Source organism: Gouania willdenowi, chromosome 3 (assembly GCF_900634775.1).
Source record: "Gouania willdenowi chromosome 3, fGouWil2.1, whole genome shotgun sequence".
Classification (NCBI taxonomy): domain Eukaryota; kingdom Metazoa; phylum Chordata; class Actinopteri; order Blenniiformes; family Gobiesocidae; genus Gouania; species Gouania willdenowi.
Window position 1 is genome coordinate 4,566,841 of NC_041046.1, and position 21,133 is coordinate 4,587,973.

Consider the following 21,133-nt stretch of genomic DNA (forward strand, 5'->3'; position numbering starts at 1 on the left):
GTGCTCACAAGGCATTTGAGTTCTGGGGGCGAGACAAACACGCGTAGTGTAGCCAATCAAATGATGAGCGGTCCTGACGACATTAGCGCAATAAGCGTCTTTTTCCCTAAAAAAAAGCTGGCATAGGAAAATGGCATGTATGTTACAGACTTAGGGTTTTAAAACCTATTCTTGTTGTGGTTTCAACACAATATCCAGATATAAAGATATATTCAGATACAACGGTGCCATTTTTGTTTTGACACTGCTTGGCGCAGGAGATATGAAATTCTTTCTGTACGGCTCCGATTGAGTTTTTTTCATGCCGAGGAAGTGAGCAGAAGCGGCGGCATTACCACACCCACTTTCTTACAAAAAGTAAGGAAGTGGGTGTGGCTCATCGCCAGGCTAGGATCACACAGGATGGCTGTGTTCACCAAAACATACAAATCATCTCAATCTAGAACGCCGCCACACTTACCGCCATCCAATACTCCAAATGTGATTTCAACCTTCCTATATATCTATTACCTAAAGGTTCTAGAGCTTTCCGCTGAAGACAAAGACACTGGGGAAAACGCACAGCTGACGTTCAGCATTGTGTCAGGAGACCAGGAACAGAAGTTCTACATGGTCAGTCACAAGCAGGAGCAGAGAGGAAGTCTAAGACTCAAGAAACGTCTGGACTATGAACGGCACAGCGAGCAGAAGTTCAACCTCACACTGAAGGTACAAAAAAAACAGCTTCTGTCATTTTTTTCACAATCTCTAAACTGTGAAGCTGAGCTGGAAGAGAAATATGCTAGAATACTGCAGCACTGTTTGATCTGATTGACGAAGATAAATTAAAGTTTGACTTCTGCATGGGAAAATGGTGTTTGGGTTCAGAATTACCAAATTCTAGAAGATTTTAGTTCTTTCTATCATAACGTTAGTAACATGGGTCACATTTTACTCAAAATTTTCTACAGAAGCCTGACATTACGCTGTCATTATCGGTCATTGGCATGTTTAAGGTGTCATGAAGGCTGTCATTATCTGTCGTTTGCTAAATTATGACACCTTTGGAGCTTTGTTGGCATTTTTTGGATTGGATAGTTGGGTTAAGATTAGGAAGGGTTAGGGCACACGTGTCAAACGCAAGGCCCGGGGACCATTTAGAGCATCCTATTTGGATGGTCAGAGAGAGAGAGAGACCCTGAATCATTGTGTACATTACCAACTAATTCAGTCATAGATATCTCCAAATCAATGCACAAATTCAATGAAACTCTTCTCAATTTTTCCAAAAACCTTCAATTCTCTTCAAATTATTTCACAAAATTTCCCCAAATTACATAAAAATTTATCACAAAATCAAATGATTTGAAAGTGAAAATCCTGAATGGACTGAAATCTGTCACTTATTGCTTTGATATTATCAGTGCTGTACATATTTTATCATGTATTTATTTGTGAAGTGCGAACTAGAACACAATAATGATCAAATTACTAATTTTTCTGCCTAAAATCTAACGCCCACTTGAAATAAACTGCCCTGTATTTGGCCCCTGAACTAAAATGAGTTTGACACCCCTGGGTTAGGGTAACGAAGGGTTAGGGTAATGAACGACACTTAATGACAGTCTTCATGACACTTTATTCATGCTAATAACCGGTGTCATGTCATAATAATGATAGCGTAATGTCATCCTTTATGTATCAAACTTCAGGTAAAGTGTTAACGAAACATGAAAAATAGTTAAATATTTGACTTGTAGCATGAATGATGATTAAAAAGGTCTTTGGTTCCCAGGTTGAGGACCTGGACTTCTCCAGTCTGTTGCACTGTGTGGTAGAAGTGGAGGACTTCAACGACCACGCTCCTGTCTTCATTTCTCACTTCCTGTCTCTGGCCCCCCTCCCTGAGGACATCGTTGTTGGGACCAGTGTGGCGCGTTTGGTCGCCAGTGACTCAGATTCAGGCTCGAATCGAGAGCTCACCTACAGCCTCTCGGAGGAGTCGGATCCAGACGGTCTGTTCACCGTCGATCAGTCGGGTCTGCTGACGGTGGCCCGACCTCTGGACCGGGAGAAGGTCCCTCAGCACCACCTTGTTGTCATAGCAACGGACCACGGGCTCCCACCTTTAACGGGCAGCGCCACAGTCCAGTTGCCTCTTTTGGACGTCAACGATAACGGACCACAGTTTGAAGCCCTTTACTCTCCAGTTGTCTTTGAGAATGTCATCGGACCCCAGGTGAGCTGAGCTAAATGTTCTTCAGCATAAGTAGAGTCATACGCAGTTTGCAGGGGTAGGGGGAAAAATACAATTCTTAATATAATGTACATAATATACAAATATTTTAGGTGTCATAAAACACAGTGACTGTACCAAATGTATATTAATTGTAGAATGTGTTTTCTATTTGTTGCAGTATAAGTTTTCAGTGAAATGGTCCCAAATGTTTAATACTTTAGGTTGGTTCTCCTTCTATTGCGCAATTCTTCTTCACAATGTAAATGGTGAAGCGACACTGCACCCAGCAGGTCATGTATGGTACTGCCACAAAAATGACAAAGATTGTATCATGAATTTACAACATTAATTTAATTTAAGATTTTTAATGACACGGTTCAGCCTCACAGAGATAAAAAAAAAAAAAAAAAACGAAGAACAAATCAGGGAGGAGCTGCTTTCTTCTTGTAAATAGGATGTTACATTTTATTTTTTTTACAGCATTTTTACTGTGTTTTGGACTAAATGCTGGGATTCATTGGATTTTTGAATGTCTGAGGAAGATTTTGAGACAACTTTAGATGTAATATATGGATTCAGTCAGACATGGCATCACTTTAAATGTGAGCAGTGCTGGACTGCTTATGTTGCCATTTTGTTTCCAAGTTTAACAAAATAATTAAGTGTGTTTACTGTGATGGTTGTGTCTTAAAATGGTTTATATGGTTAAAAAACAGAAGTTTTTAAGCTTTCAAACAATATATGATACTTGTGATAATGCTGCTTTATTTGAGTGAGAACATGATTGTTGACCCTTATTCAGGATGGTGGGCGTTACGACGCATCAACGCAAATCTTTATCATCAACATTATCAATTATGTTACTAATCATTTTTGTATTATTGTATATGTTACACACATTGTGGTTGGTGCGAATCTGAAAACGATGTGTATATATATATATATATATATATATATATATATATATATGTTTTGTTTTTTTTTCTTTTGCCCCCCAGCAACAATCTTCGACCTATGCGTACTGTTACTATTTGTTCTGAATTCATGGATTTACTGGATCAAATGCTTTTCCTTCTCCTGGTTTAGGTGGTAAAGTTGAACCAAACATCCAGTCTTCTTCGGGTTGTGGACCAGGATTCTCCTGAGAATGGAGCTCCCTTTCACTTCACCGTCCCCTCTGAGTATCACCATGGCAACGACTTCTACCTCCAGGACAACCTCAACGGCACGGCGACTCTTACCGCCCTGAGGACGTTCGACCGTGAGCGTCAGAAAGAGTTCCTCATCCCCATCGTGATGAGTGACAGTGGGAACCCACCTAAAACTGTCACCAGCACCCTCACAATCACTATCGGAGACCAGAATGATCACGCACACTTGGCCGGAGAGAAAACCATTTTCATCAATAGCCACAGAGGTGAGGAAGTATTTTTTTAATATTTGTCTTTTAGGTTACCGGTAGTGAGTTTGAATTACAAGCTCTATCAAAAGAAGGTTCAGTTTAAATTAGGGTTAGCCAGGTCAAGTTTGTCACAATTGCTTGTGGATGCTGCAATGTGACACAACGCTAACGCTAACTGATCAACGTCGAGCGCTGGGTCACATTTCTGAACAATGGTTGAGTGTAAAGAAAAACCCCACAGAAACATTTCTTTTGCATCTCTAAACCAAGTAACGACACTAAGTCAGAGTTAGCCAGACGTTTGGGGATAAACACCTAAAGGGTACCTGTAGTGGAAATGTACATAACAAACAAATGTGTTGGTTATGTAATACCAATAAACTTACAAAACATGTCCCCCTTTTTTATTAAAAAAAACACATTACAAGGACTTTTTAGAATTATTTTATACCTTGGGGTATAAACCATAGAGAGACGCCATTTTGGTCAGGATATGACACACGTTAGTTGATACCTGTTAGCTGTTGCTAGGCAATGGTGTTCATTGGTCTACAGTTTCTAAACAATGGTGGAATATAAAGCCAATGGTTGCAATAACAACTAGTTACCAAATAGATATTTCCGCCCTCGTAAATACACAAATTCAGTAAAACTCCACACAATTTGGAGGATGGCAATTTCCCCATGATTTTATCACATAAGGTTTAATGAATTTTAAATCCATAAATGTTTAAAGAACTCTAATGATTTCACATAATTCCCCAAATAAAATTAAAAAATGGTCACAAAATTAATGAAATTTAGAAGAGAAAATCTTGCAGAGACTGATATCTGTCACTTAGTGCTTGGAAATTGGGCATCTTACATACTTTACATACCTTACATACTTTAGATACCTTACCTACCTTAGATACCTTAGATACCTTACCTACCTTAGAAACCTTAGATACCTTACATACCTTAGATACCTTAGATACCTTACCTACCTTAGAAACCTTAGATACCTTACATACCTTACATACCTTAGATACCTTACCTACCTTAGATACCTTACCTACCTTAGATACCTTACATACCTTACATACCTTAGATACCTTAGATACCTTACCTACCTTCGATACCTTACCTACCTTAGATACCTTACCTACCTTAGATACCTTAGATACCTTACCTACCTTAGATACCTTAGATACCTTACCTACCTTAGATACCTTAGATACCGTACCTACCTTAGATACCTTACCTACCTTAGATACCTTAGATACCTTACATACCTTAGATACCTTACCTACCAGATACCTAACATACCTTTTATACCTTACATACCATAGATACCTTAGATACCTTACCTACCTTAGATACCTTAGATACCTTACATACCTTAGATACCTTACCTACCAGATACCTAACATACCTTTTATACCTTACATACCATAGATACCTTAGATACCTTACCTACCTTAGATACCTTCGATACCTTACATACCTTAGATACCTTAGATACCTTAGATACCTTAGATAACTTACATACCTTAGATACCTTACATACCTTACCTTACATACTCAGAGTAATCCAGAGGTTGGCTCCATAATATCGGTATGGGATACACACCTAAAACTTTTATATTCAGGTGAAATTTAGAGGTATGTGAAGACCTCTTCTAGCCAAGTTGCTATAGGGGATCTCTGGGCTAAGCTAATGGGCTAAGCTAATGGGCATCAAGCCAAAGTTACGTCTGAAACCAGATGCAGTCCGACAGAATTCCTTCACAGAAAGTTTCAATGCAGCTTGTAGACATACTTGTTCAGAGCACTGCTAAATTTCTGCTTACACGGAATACTATGGGGGGTCATGGCATTAACCACACCCCCACCACATTGTTCCCTCTTATTTCCTTGTGGCTAAATGATGAACTCTGTCAGGAGATCTTACCTGTTGGTTCAGCTGCTGATCCTCAGAGGTGGTCGAGCATCATCCAATCAATGAACAGATGTCCTTTCATGCAGTTTTCATCAGTTTCTAACCATATGTGTGCATTTCCAACACCAAACTACTCAGCCATGGCTCGTTTCTGCTGCTAACAACAGTGTTGTTTAGCTCACGGTCTTGTCAAGAAATGTTCTGTGTGGAATTTGTCTCTTTTTGTATTGATCTCTGCTTATCTCAGATTCTCGGGATATTGTCAAAAAACAGCAAAAACCGCATTCTGTTAGACATTATGAATAGTAAATAGTTAATGGTAATACTAAAGTAATGATAATGAATCATAATATTTCAAGTACATTTGTAGTTTATTTATTAAAGAGTGGACCGACTAAGTAAAGATTACCTGGAGGAAATAGTGCAAGTAGACAATCACTGGCCACATGTCAACGCTATGACCTCATTATGCTGACATAAGGTATGTTTAGTCGCTACACGTGTCAAATAGACTGAGTTTGTTTATTCAGATCTCTACTTTTTAAGAAAAAAAATAAATACATTTTTATTCTTGGGATAAAATTCATATTGTGTTTAAAAAAAATTAAGTTTTCTCCTCATCACAAGGTTTGTTGCCTCTGAAAGTTTTAAAAACTCTTCCCTGGGGTTTTGTCTCGTTTTAAATGTGTCATAGTTTAAAAAGTGTGACATGTCAGATGGTAGAGTAGAACATGCCCTGCAGGTTACCCACACACTCCCTGTGGGCTACCAGATGCCCTCGGGCAATGTGTCAGCAAACCTTAGACCAAGTTTAAAAGTATGAAAATAGACTTTTTTATTTATTCATAGTGACTGGAGTTATACTGTATGTAAAACACAGCAGTGATTAAAATGTACAAACACACTCTCTCACACACATTATATTTTATTGTGTTCTTCACCTTTATTTCCTCGTTGTCATTGTCTGTCCTACAACAAGCACTAGTTTATAGTTCATTATTGGAATTAAATTCACACACACACACACACACACACACACACACACACACACACACACACACACACAAAGGATGTTTAAAAGATGTTTAAAGGATGTTTTAATGCTGTTTAAAGGATGTTTAAAGAATGTTTAAAGGATGTTTAAAGAATGTTTAAAGAATGTTTAAAGGATGTTTAAAGAATGTTTAAAGGATGTTTTAATGCTGTTTAAACAGAGAACTGATGTATGTTTCCTTTCAGGTCGTATGCCGACTACAGTGCTTGGAAAAGTCTACGCACCAGACCCTGACGACTGGGACAACAAGACGTACGTGTTTGAGGGACACGTGCCCAGGTAAAAAAAACATGAAATGCTTGAAATGTAAATATATCAAATATCATTATTCTGTGTTCATAAGTTCAGTCACAGCTCAACACCTTTCTGTCTTTTTCTCACTTGACTTTTAAATATTCATCAGAACTTATTTTAGAAACCTCATGTTTAATTCAAATCATATAATGTAACACAGCTCTATGTAGATTCTACAGCACTGTTTAAAAATGACCATTGTTACATTGAATGAGGTGCATGTAATAAAGAACTGTTAATTACACAAAATGACCATGATTGGGTTTAAATCCAGTTGCTTTTGATTAATGTTGCCACATTTAACAATGCCTTTGAGACCAACACAATAAATTTACTATACTGTAAGTTTATCGCTCAAGATGTTGGTAATATGTGTTCTGATAAATGGTGGAAATGTATTTATTTATTGACGTCAGAGTCAAAGATAAAATTTCAATAATAAACTAGAATATTTCCTAAAGAAAATTAAAATGAGGTTATACAGTATCTCCCAGCATTACCCCCAGCTGACCCAATGACCCCTTTATGACCATGTGATGGTCCATATCCTGGCTCCTGATTGGCTGGTGACAAACATCAAAGGACCCATCACCCATTACTGTGTGATGAAGTGGAAGGAAAATTAAAAAGAATCATTTAAAAAGTTATAATACAAAAAAAATAAAGCATCCATAATTCAGCATAATGCTTTGATGCATCCAACGAGTTATTTCCTACAGTATATCAATGCTATCACTAGATGCCTCTGAGGACGTCTGACAGTTGGCAGTCAAAACATGTCAGATCAAATTTCCTGAAAAAATTGTCCGAACAAACTTAACCTTAACATATTATTTCAAAGGAAAAGACAAAATGAAGTGGCTGGAATTATTTGTGAGTTTTTGTTGCCTTTTTTAAAGGTATTTTGTGGGTTATGGGAGTCATTTATGTGTGTATATTTGGTGTCATTTGTTGTATATTTAACATATTTGTCTTGAAGTTTTAACCAAATCATTCAAAAGAATATATTCAGTATACATATTATTTTTTTGTGCATTTCTGGAGTCATTTTGTGTGATTGAAGTCTTTTTGTAATTTTCTTCTCTAAATGTGTGCGTTTTTGAAGGTTATGAAGATATTTTGTGAATTGTTGGTGTCTTTTTGTGCATATTTTACATGCTTTTGTTGAAGTTTTAACCAAATTATTCAAAATAATGTATCGAGTATCTTATCATTTTGTGTGTTTTGGAGTCATTTTGTAATTTTCTTCTCAAAATTTGTTGTATTGTGAGTTTCTGAAAGTATTTTCTATGTTTTTGTCATTGTTTTGTGCATTTTTGTGTTTTTGGAGTCATTTATGTGTTTTTTTTTTCATGCCGTTATGTATATTTCACGTATTTTTCTTGGTGTTTTAACCAAATCACTCAAAATAATGTTATATTATTTTAAAACACATGTAATCCATACAGGTTAGAACAAAGCGTGTCGGCTGTCAGTGAAAAAGACTTTGCTTCACACTTACATAGAACTTTAAAATGTGATCATTTCAAATAAAAGTTGTAGTTTAGTCCAGAGAAAGTAGCTTTTTAACTTTGAACGATGGGATTTTCTCGTAAACCCAAATGTTGATGCAGTAAAAGCTTTAAGGTTTGTACTGTATCTCTATCTTTGGGTTAACATCTTCAAAGCATTCCTCACCATAACTCACAGCCATGTGACCTATTTAGAGCGGACACGATATTAGCAGTGATCAATGAATGATTAATAAAGTCAGTTCCAGCAGAAGATCCATTGAACTCCACATATACTTGAGTATTTCAGAAACGTGAGCTTTGGACTTGAAGAAGCAGTAAAAGAGTGAACTGTCGTTACAAGTGATTTCCTCTCTAATTAAACATGAATGAGCTCATTTACTGCACAAGGAGAGCGAGGTGAGGGAGAATCTACGTCGCTGCACGACTACGTGCTCATTAGCTCTCCTTCTTTATCCCTCTGACATAGGTTCACATGTCCTAAACTATACTTTGGATCCAAATCACCAAATAATTCAAATGGAGATTCCCTTCAAATTCCCAAATATAATAAAACTCCACCGTATTTGCAGTGACACGAGTTTCCTGTTCATTAAAGCACTGGTTCTCAGCCTGTTCAGGCCGCGACCGCCAAAATAAAAGCACCAGAGAGTGGGGACCCCCACTGTAGCTGAAGGTGGTTGAACACAGACATGAACATTGAAGAACAGTCATGTGGAGACAGGACCATCTATAAGGGGGAATAAAGGAGAGATTTTTGGGGTCCATCCATAAAGTCAGTAAAATGATGGTCCATTGTTCTATGAATCTGTGATAACCACATTTATTTATTCATCTGAATAATATCCACTGTTATCCACGAACGTTTATTATTATTATTATTATAGTCATCTTAAAGATGGAAATTCTGGTTTTAATCACTAATAAAATGTTTTCAAAGTGACCAAAGATGGTGGAAAATGTGGTGAAATGGGATTTTAAAAACCATTGTTTAAAGCTTAGAGTGGGCAAACCAGAGAGAAAAAGTTGTAAAAATGGTTCAAAGTGTCAATATAGGAACAATTTGTTTAAACTGGCAAATAATGGACATGGCAAATTGTGAATGTGGTTGAATTGACAAAAATAAGAATGAAATATGGTGAAAATAGGTTAAAAGTGACAATAATGGGTCAACATATGTGACATTAGGTGTAAAAAAACATAAATGTATAAAAATGACTCCCACAATGGCACAGTGACAAGAATACAAGCTACAGCGTTAGCATTAAATAAGAATATTGACAGGCGTGGGGACACGAGGATGTTAAAAAGGAACAGGATTCTATCTGTCGATCAATGTTCACACACTTTGTCTCTGTAGTTTAACTAATGCATGACTTTAAAACATGAGCCCATTGCCCCCCAAAATAATCCAGACAGTATTTCATAATAAGTAGAAAGAAAAAAAAAAAACTAGATTAAACTATTCACTTGTATAATTTTGTTAAAAGTGTCAAAAAAACACATAAATTGATAAAAAGCAGCAAATTGTGAGGAATGCAATTTAAAAATGTAGGAAGAATTAGTTTAAACTGGCAAATAATGGGCATCAAAAAATTGTGATTGTGGTTAAATTGGCAAAAATAAACCTAAAATATAGTGAAAAGAGGTTAAAAGTGACAATAATGGGTCAACATATGTGACATTAGGTGTAAAAGTGGTAAAAAGGGTTTATAAGTGCTGAACATGTCTGGAAAGTGGAAAAAAATGTGCAGAAAAGTCATTAAAATGTGACAGAAATGGGAGAAATGTAGCAAAAATACATTAAAAGGAGCAAAAATATGGCAAGAAAAAGTGATTAAAAATAGGTTGAAATATGATAAGTTTGGTGGAGTTGTAGAAAAAGATAAAAAAAAAAAATAAATACACATCTTAGTTTTCGAAGGCATCTGATGACCCCCTCCCAGTATCTTGCGACCCCAAATAGGTTTCTGAACCCAAGGTTGAGAACCCCTGCCTTAAATATGTGACTTTGGTCATTTCTATACTCAATCAAAACACCATTGTTGATACAACGCTTTAGTCTTCAACAATCCTGCTATTCATTTCTTTAAAAATTGTTCCTTAAATTTAAACAAAAAATAATAATTTGAAGGAGAAGATCCAGCTCTGATATCAACCATGTATTACCTGAATAAGTGTCTATTAAAATATATTTTATATAATGTATAAATTAAAATGGAAACCACAGCATAAACATAAAGAAAATTGCACTTTTTCCCACTAGAAATCTGTGACCCACTATCAAACTTTCAACACTTTATAAAAGTATTTTAATTGCATGTATTTAGTTGTAAAATGTCAGAGTCATTGCCAGCTAACCCTAACCCTATTATTTAGCAACTTTAAATATCATTGTCTTTCATGTTGTGTTTTCTTTTTTAACCTTTTGTGACGTTTTTTCTCTCCATCAGTTACTTCATCTTAAATAAACGTACGGGTTTCCTGATCATCAAAGAGAACGCCCCACCAGGCTCGTACCAGTTTCACGTGCACGTGTCGGACGGCGTTTGGCCGGACGCCGTCTCCACCGTCACCATACACGTGAGGGAACTGCGAGACGACGCCATCTATAACTCGGGATCACTTCGCTTAGCAGGTAAGACTAACCCTGGAATCCAGGATTTACACCCAACAGTCCTCGTTTTTATCACATTGTTTAAACATTGTACAATAAATTATCATCTAATGGTTATGGATGTCTTTGCACATGTGCTTATTGATTGTTTTTCTACGTTTAAATTCCAAAGCTTTCACACAGAAGCAACTAAAAAGACAAAGGAAAACATTTACGGTTTGCCATCAGTGTGTGTGTGTGTGTATCATAATCTTTGTTTATCCTATAAGGAGCTACTGTATTTGTGATTGAAGATGACCTGTTTTGATGTTGCTTGTCTGGGCTCATAGCTGCAGACAGATGGTCACAGTGATGACTGTGTGTTTAGATAGAAATCAGCTGATGTTGAGCAGAGTTTTTGGAAAAAAGGTGCTGGTTTGAATCCAGAGGAGAATAAGTAGTAAAATGATCAGATCTCTTTAGGCCCACCCACACATAGCCTGTTATCTGCTAAAACCAACATATTTGAGACACTAAGAGGGGGGTTACCAGATGCCTTCAAGAAACTAAAAACACATATTTTTTTAAAACATTTGAGCCCATTTTTGCTAATTTTTACACATTTTTTTGCAACTACACCAAACTTGTCATATTTGAACCTATCACTCTTTCTTGCCATATTTTTGCTCCTTTTACTTCCTTCCTACATCACATTTTAATGCCTTTTTATGCACAAGACAATTTCAGCACAAACCCTTTCCACCTTATATTACATATGTTGACCCATTATTGTTACTTTTAACCTATTATCACCATATTTTATTCTTATTTTAATCTTTTTTTCCCCCATTTCACCACATTTTCCACTATTTTTGGTCACTTTGAACCATTTTATTAGTGATTAAAACCATGATTTCCATCTTTAAGATGACTATAATAATAATAATAAACGTTCCTGGATAACAGTGGATATTATTCAGCTGAATAAATAAATGTGGTTATCACAGATTCATAGAACAATGGACCATCATTTTACTGACTTTATGGATGGACCCCAAAAATCTCTCCCCTTTATTCCTCCTTATAGATGGTCCTGTCTCCACATGACTGTTCTTCAATGTTCATGTCTGTGTTCAACCACCTTCAGCTACAGGGGGGGTCCCCACTCTCTGGGACCTTTATTTTGAGGGTAGCGGGATGAAAAGGTTGAGAACCAGTGCTTTAGATTACCTTCCATGCACACATTGACCTACTGCTATGATAAAAGCTCGGTAGACGTTTTTTATCTTTGATTTAAGGAAAAGTTGTGATCACTGTAGTATATTGTGCAGTTTTTTTTAAAGGACGTTAAGTAAAAACAAAAGATTGTCAGTTTGTTTCCTTTGAATGGTTTGGTCTTTGCAGGTCGTCTACAGAAGAAAAGGCCATTTTTCATGACTTAGTCTTTGATAATGGTTAGTAAAGGTTTTGGCTCAGTTAGTTTGACTTCCTCAGGTGTTAAACACTGTCTGTCATAAGCTGATGTACAGCACATCAGCACAGAAATACATTTACCTTGGAGAAATTGAAAATGGCTGAAGGATTTTTATGATTTTATAGATATTGAAATAGAAAGAGATGAATGCCCTCTAAAGACGAAGAGGGAAAGACGGTGGAAGTCAAGCCTCACATAAGCAGATAAAAGGATTTTTCTGGTTCTGAAAGGAGAGCAAAGGTAAATGAATGAATGTGCACCAAAGCTGGAAACAGATGCTGCACATCCCCAGTGTTTGTCCAAGAGACACAAAGACATCTGGATAAGGAAGAGCACAAAACACTCTTTGTTTTCAGAAATGAAAAGTAAAGCCAAATCATTTGCTTTATTATTTTGTTCCAAACCAAAATCTGATACTTTCTGATAGTTTCATTTGTCTAATATGTATTCCTGTGGGTTGGCCACTTCATTGAGGTGTTTTTTTTTTTAACTGTCATGAACAGGCTGTTAGCTGCTGTGTTTATTGATTTATGAGCCCCCGGGCTGTAACGCAGAGCCTGAAATTGAAAAAGCAGAGAGCACAGGTGTTGGACACTGCTGTGAACACATCGGCACAACCTCCTGAAAAGCTTTTAACCTGCAGTTCAAACAAGGCGCCCACTTTCCAAACAGCGTGTGAAATCTAGGATTTCTGAATATGGGAATAGCTTTAGATGGGGAAAGTGATGTCATTTTTCCTATTGGAGGAATTACGTTGTGGATATCTGAAATGTTCATTTTGACTAGGAAGAATTAATGTGAGGATATTTGTATTACATAACCACACTAGTTATTAAACGTTAAAAGGGCTAGCAATAACGAGTGTGGGTTTCTTCATTTCAGCTCACTGTATCCAAACACTGTACAACTGTTTTTTCCCCTCCTTCACCGATCAGAGCTGTAGAGTAAACACTCATTGATTCTTCGTCTTGGGGATTATGGAAATATTCTACTTATAGCATTACTTACATCCTCTTTGACATTCTAAATCCTATTCCAAGAACAAATGCAAAATGCAATAAGGACGCTAGTTAAATCTGCCTCAGCCAGATTAAGTCTCTCTCTCTCTCGCTCTCTCTCTCTCTCTTTGCGGTAAACAAAAAGTCCTTGAAACATCCACATAACAGGAGGTGAAAGTGAAACGCGGCGTAGAGCTGAGGGAGAAGCTGCGATCATTGGCTGATGCTGATATATTAAGACTGGATAAGAGAACAGTCAGTAAAGCATGAGTCAGAGCTGAGGTGGTACATACGTATGCCCGTGAGGCTGACACGAGACCATACCACTACAATGACTTATTATTACTATTGTGATTTCCTGTGAGTCATCGTCCAGTGTTGGTGAGACGAGGGAAAACACAAGCATTCTGAGTATATTCTGTCTTGCTTTACACACTTGCTTTATTATTACATCTGTTTGTGGACACACAATATTTTAATTTCATTTTCAATTAGAATTAAAATTTTATTATAGCAGTCGTCAGAAAAAAACCAAACATCAGTTAATTATCTAACCAATCAGCCTAAAGTGTTTAGGGTGAAGCAAAAGCTTTAACAAAACAAGGCTCTCGATCGGTGTTTCTTAAATGGGGGTACGTGTACCCCTAGGGGTACGGGATGGCACTACAGTACTTGAGAGAGAGAAATTCAATAATTTACTGACAAAAGCATAAAAAATACAGGCTTTTATGCTGTTTATTTGTAGTTAAAAATGATAATCATAATGATGATAAAATGATCTTAATTAGAACTTGAACAGTCAGTCATGGTCCCACACCAGGCGAGAGATGACTAGAAATGATAAAAATAAGTCCATTCAGGAGTTTTTCAAATCTATATACCCTCCATTCTTTGGTTATTCCGTTTTAAAACCACATCAAAATAACAAATTAACGGTGTGGTTATTTTGTTCTACTTCCTTGAAACAAAACAAAAATAGAGGAAAATCAAAAACCAGACAAGCAGCATTTTTCTGTGTAAAAAATAATAATCTGTTTTTTTTTGTTAGATATTTACGGGGAAATTAGAATGAGAGCTGAAGTCCACTGCACCTGGTTTCCCTCCCCAGGTCCTGGACCAGAGGGGTGTTCCATAAAGGAGGGTTAACAAACTCTGAGTCTATCCATAAACTCTGGGTCAACATACCCAGCGATGGGAAACTCTGAGTATCTGGTTCCATTACAGCTGGTATGAAGTGGATCAATCAAACCTGAGTATGTAAACCTTGGGTTACTTGCGTGCATGCGTGCGATAAAAAGCCATCATCAACGGATCGAAGGTTAGACGAACTACCATGGCAACCACCCGGAAGAGTGATTTATTCACCCTGATGGTGAAATAAGCCGGTGTTTGAGGAATATGAGCCTGTTCTAAAGGTGCGTTCACACTGAACACACCTTCAGTGACTATAGTGGCTTAAGTCACACTTTTTGGTCGCTTCATCACTTTATCGTTTCAGTGACGTGACAAGCGGTGAATAATATGAATAAAATGTGCCTGAGGAGACGTGTCAGCAGCATAGGATATCTGCATAGAGAGTCCTCATGTTACACTGACTATAAAGACAGTAAATGCCACTTCATATCGCATCATTTATATTCATTTTTCATCTCAACGTCCAAAAAAGTCAGTAAAACAAAATAACCACATTGTTTATTTGTTATTTGGATTTGGTTTTAAAATGGAACAACCAAAAAACTAAGGGTACACAGATTACTGTTTGTTTTTGCTTTTCACCAAAACTCTTGGTTAGTGTGGATCTTTCCATCAGTTAATCAGTGTTGGTCAATCTGCCAATGAACAATATTGTTGTTCCACCAAATGTCCTGTTGGAGCTAAAATGTAGCGCTTAGCTCAGTTCCAGCAGCTCAAGGCGATCCAAAACTCTGATTGCTAATTTACTTTTTCAGCTCCAAGTTTAAAGAATATAAATGTCTTTTATCATTACTGGGACACAAATAGTTCAAGAAAACCTTTAAAGAATGAATGTCTCACTGACCTAACCTCTATAGCTCCTCCAGGACTGTAAATAAACCACAACACTACAGTGTGACCTTAAATAAATGAAAGAAGTATTTATAACCAGTAATGTTGTTCAGTAACAATGGCCACTGCAGCCTTAAGAAGAAGAAAAGAAGAACTTCAGCCTTATGTACAAAGACCTGCGGAGAAAATGTTGTGGAATATAATGTTGACATAAATCCAGAAAACTTTACACGCACAAAGTCATTGAGATGCATCGGCCACCGTGTATAAACTTTCAGTAACATGCAAGACAGAGATGATGCAATACATCAGCTTTCATCCCAAACCAACACTGTTAGCCCCGCCCCTTTCATCAATAAAAACGATCACCTGTGGACTCTACAAACTACGGTGAGTACAGTAGGTTGAATTGAGAGAATTGTGAATAGAGAGCTATAGTGCTCTATTCTCCCATACGCATAAGTCCAAAAAGTCACACAGCGGCGCTGTTTTTGGCTGAGCACCTGTCCCCCCTTTGTCCCTTGATGCCCAAAGTGACCTTTTGTCAAAGTGATTTTCTTTTTTTTTTGTAAGTGTGTGTGTGCGTGTGTGTGTGTGTGTGTGTGTGTGTGTGTGTGTGTGTGTGTGTGTGTGTGTGTGAAAGTCCGTCTGTGTGGCCCAAAATAATAATATAGATAATATTTTAGATCTACCTTGAGCGGTCACATGATCCATAACGTGCCCTCACTCTGCCTTCACTGCCCTGACGTACCCACACCACAGACATGCCCTGCTGCTCATTGCTCAAATACATACTGTACATCCAGGATAAAGGAGAATGCATGGTTAGACAAAGTCTGGTAGAGTTATTGGGGACCAGAGTTCTAATCCTCTTTACTAAACTTTTTTTTTTTTTTTTTTTTGTGAATTTTCCCTCTGGAAAGAAATGTCTATTCTGTGATGAACTTAAAAAAAAAAAAAAGTAAGTCAGAATAATGTGAAACATTCAGATCCAACATTACAGTATCCATTTTTTTTTGGACACACTTAAAAAAATATATGTTCTATTAGTTCCATTACAGTCATAATGAGAAAAGTCAGATTATTTTGTATATTTTTTTAACTTTTTAGTGTTGGTGTTTTATTAATAGGGAAAAAAGGAACCAACTCACCTACTTTTCACCCACTGAACCATTATGTAGAGTCTCAAAAATTCAATCAAAATTAAATTGCGCTCTTCTCTAATTTTTGATTGTTTCCGATTTAAAAAATGCAAAAATTTAATGTGCCAGCGCCCCCAAGTACACCAAAAATGTATTACGAGATAGGAATTGCCAAAAAACTGAATTAATCGTAGAATCATGAAAATTGACACAGAATTAGACCATGACAAGACAAGTAAAAAAACAAACACAGGAAGTCCAAAATCTTGAATTGAAAATTGAAATTTGCAAAATTGCTAATTTCGCTCACGTATTTTAACGCATTTCTCCTAGCGCGTTTCACCGATGGTGTTCAAAATCGCTGGAGATCACCTAGAGAAGTGGGACACCAAAATAAATCCATTTTTTATAACTTTTACAGTGTTTGCAGCCATGAATTTTTGACAAAAATGACAAAATGTCATTTTTTGTTGGAAAATGCTCCCATTTGCACATACAAACTCTGATTTGCGTCATATCAGTTGTTAAACCCCTGGCCCTAAACCAGCTCAATGTGGAAAAAATTAACATTGGCGAGTTAGCGCCCCCTACAGAGTGAAGATTTAATATGAGACAAATGTCTTTTGGTTTTAAATATTAAAACTAAAAGTCAACGGACATATTAAATACCTATTTTTAATATTTGGGTGAAGAAACATGTATAAAAACCATGGACATTCTGTAAAACACTCATTTCTCACAGCACTGACAGCAGAGCCACAGCAGGGATAACTTTATCCTGGTTGTTTACCTGCTCTGCAGCAGGTTAGCTGTAGAGGCTAAATCACCATGGTTACTCGTCCTGGATAAACTTGGCTGGCTTTCGTTCAACCAACTTGGGAATAAGTTTATCGAGGATAGCTGATTTTTTCGAAGCCCCCAGGAGATGACCACTGCTAGTCGAGAGAACTTTTACTCAGGTTAGAAAACAAAAATAAAGCTGTGAAATTAAAATAAAGAGGTGTCAGAATTGATTAAAGTAGGGTAGGCGATTTTCAAAAGCTAGCATGATTTTGAATGTAGCCTCCCTGACGGCTCCGCCTTTACCCCCTGGCCCCTCCCCTCTGTGCTCGGTCTTACTCACATGCATGCTCACAGCTGCTGCAGAAGAGGAGCTCAGCTCATCGCTTGTATTGTGCAGAAACTTTGTTGTCTCATGTCTCATTCAGCATTAAGTAAACAATAAACTTTATCATTATATACGTTATTAAACTCTGTCAGTGGTGATTATCTACTTCATTTGTCCTAAATTAATGCACAGCTTGAATTATGGCTTTGTGGATCTAGACCGTATCTTTCCCTCCTTTATTCAACCGGTTATATAAGGTATGTTTCGGTATGGTGTTTCACATGTGCTCCATGTGCCCCCTTTTAACTTTGAGCACCTACCCCTCCAAAGGTCTCTGCACGGCCCTGCTCATAATACACACAAAAGGTCATCAGATAAACAAAACATGCAATGCTAACAATTACACAAATTGACAGAAAAAATACCCGAAACAACAAAATACTGTAAAAAATTGAAAAAGGCACAGATTTACAATAAACAAAATGCAAACATAACACACAATAAATAACAAAAACACACCAAATGACTCAGAAAACACACAAAATGACTAAAAACACACAAAAAGATGACACAAAAAACCACTTTGGTCTTTCGTGAGTTATTGCTCAGACTGGTTGTTATTCTTAATACTGGCATGAATGTTGATAATGTTGATAATGTGGCCCTCGGATAAGAATCACATTTTTGTGGCCCCTGCTGTGATGACAGTTGTCCATCCCTGCCCTCGGGATACACGCTGGTGTACAGTACGTAGTGTTCTGTTTCAAACACAGCCTCTCAGTAGCTGTTCTGTGTTAGCAGTCGTGGCTAATGCTACCTCAGCAAACTGTGTGTGTGTTTTTTTTTTTGTTGAGCTAAAATGGGCCATCCTGAACATTTGGACGAGAGCTCAACCACTGTGGCTGATACGGCGCATCGCTATGGCAACGGAAAGACTGATGCTTCCCTCTGTGTCCACTTTTTTTAACTTTACCTTGGTGTGTGTTTGTAGCACAGCAGTGGTTTTAGTTCCTGGGTGAGTGTGACCGCTATCATTTCTAGACTCTCCATCTGTGAAAACACTGAGCTACAGGCAGGACTGCATCCCTCTATGGCCTCAGACGAAGCCTGTGGGAAGGAGAACGTGTGGTTGGATCAAAGCCAGGTGTAAAGCCTGCCACTCTGCATTAGTACCCATTAAGCCCCGCCCCTCACCCCGTCCTTTCTTTCCTACCGGTGTCTCCATGTGTTCCTGCGTCTCCCTCTGGACTGACTGATGTGAGCTGACATTAGCCTCCATCCCTGTCTCTGTTTCCACTGAGCCTGGTTTACAAACCCTGTCTTTTCTCTTAATGCTGAGGCTCTGTTTCACTCCACGCACGCACTAAACTAATCATTGTGTTCACTTTGAAAATAAAACGTTTGTGTGTATTGTTTCTCTCTCTCTCTCTCTGGGAGGATCTGTTTAAAGTCTTTGAGCCGTGAAGATGTTTCTGGCAAAGCTCCTAAAAAAGGGTTTTGTGTTGTTTCCACATCCTAAACAAACTTTAAACTTACTGTATGTGGGAGTTTCCAGGTGCCTTCAACAAACAATTACAACCCAACTACACCAAATGCTCCTTTTAATGCATTTTTGCTACATTACTCCCATTTCTGACACTTCTACATCATATTTCAATACCTTTTCTGCACATTTGTTAAGACATTATCATCACTTATAAACCCCTTCTACCACTTTTCCACCTAATGTCACATATTTTGACCAATTATTGTCACTTTTTCCCTCTTTTCACCATATTTCATCATTATGTTTTTGCCAATTTAACCACATTCACCATTTGTCATGCCCATTATTTGCCAGTTTAAACTAATTGTTCCTACCTTTTTCTGTTTTTAAGCCAACATTGACACTTTGAATGCTTTAACTACTTTTTCTGTCTGTTTTTGCCCACTCTAATTTGCAAATTTTAACCAATTTCTGAGGTTTTTAAAATCCAGTTTCACCACCTTTTCCACCATTTTTGGTCACTTTGAACCCATTGTTTTTCTGATTAAAACAAGTATTTACATCATTAAAGCTGAAATAGGAAATACTGCAGTAGATTGACCGAAGTTTCTGAGAAATGTATGCTTATGTATGATTGACTAGTCTTTTACTATGGTCTACTGCTGGTGGTCATTCATATACATTAATGTATATAAGTCCCTCCTTCGTCCTATAGACCCCTATACAAATAGAAACAATCACAGAGTGCTTCCAGCCAATAGGCTTTGACTTCCTGTTTTTGAGAATGTCAATCAAAGTTAATGTAGAACTGTGCACAGAAACAAGGCCGTGCGTTACAACAGCAAACAGGTCAATATGATTATGGCTCTTACCTGACCTATAGACCTATATCAATGTGACCTGATGAGACCTTGTTATGTTCCGCGATGCGCGTGCAGAAAAGTAGAGGTGTGGCTTCTGGTAGATTGGGAGAGGCAGTAGGAGGAAGTAGAGCTGTTTAGGGCGTGTCATCGAGATGTTTCTCAGAAACTCCGGATAGCAGCTTTAAGATGACTAAAATAACTGCTGCATCCTAAGATGATTTGTTCTTACTTTATATGTGTTTCTATTGGTTCCTCAGACATCACAGCAAAAGAGTTCATGGAGCTCCGAGGGAAGCAGAGGAGCCGCTACGAGCTTCTTTCTGACTTCCTGTCTGAGATGCTCTCCGTTTCACCGGACGACGTCAACATTTTCAGTCTGATCGACGTAAAGGACCAAATGCTGGACGTCAGGTTTGCTGTGCACGGAGGGCCTGGTTTCCTCCAGCCTGAGAAGATTCATGGATACATGGCGGCTCATAAACAAAAGGTAAGAAGTCGGTGAGTGAGTGTAATTAATGAAGTCCTGTTGATGTGATTTGTTGATAACGTCGTTGCTGATTGACAGCACAGTAGAGTGGATGAGAAAATGTGTTTCATCAGCTTCAATTACAGAGTGCAAACTGCTCTTTGTTTCTGGCTCTTGTTACAAGCTGCTGCTCTGCCTCAGGCCATGTTTTAGTCATAGCCTCAGTTAAAGCCAAACAAATCAAACATGCCAGTTAAAGTGTGCATGGGACTTTGTCTCACGTTTTCTGATTTAGAACCTTCTGTTTGGATTTTTTGTTTTTTGTTCAAAAACCATCAATGGATGTGTCAAATATCTCAGTGTCTTGTGAAAGGGAACAATATGTCTCCCCATCTGTAGACGCAGCGAACAATCACTGTCAGTCATCAATAAGCTTCTCTTCTCGTTCACCTTGAGTGTTTTTCCAGCAGTTGAACATTCGTTGGTTTCGTCTTGACTGACTTGTGGAATACAACACATGATCGATTGTTTGACACCCACACAGTGATCTCAGAACAAGCCGTTCAATGCAGGTG

General features: G+C 37.7%; 1 protein-coding gene across 1 annotated transcript in view; it reads left to right on the forward strand.

The window, feature by feature from the left end:
• LOC114459565 (neural-cadherin-like) overlaps positions 1–21,133 on the forward strand; it is a 494,937-nt gene that overhangs the window by 300,623 nt on the left and 173,181 nt on the right. Inside the window, exons 20-25 of the mRNA XM_028441778.1 lie at positions 517–708; positions 1,775–2,218; positions 3,305–3,635; positions 6,781–6,874; positions 10,854–11,038; positions 20,350–20,579. Of these exons, the coding sequence (XP_028297579.1) occupies positions 517–708; positions 1,775–2,218; positions 3,305–3,635; positions 6,781–6,874; positions 10,854–11,038; positions 20,350–20,579 (1,476 nt within the window). The remainder of the gene's footprint in view (positions 1–516; positions 709–1,774; positions 2,219–3,304; positions 3,636–6,780; positions 6,875–10,853; positions 11,039–20,349; positions 20,580–21,133) is intronic.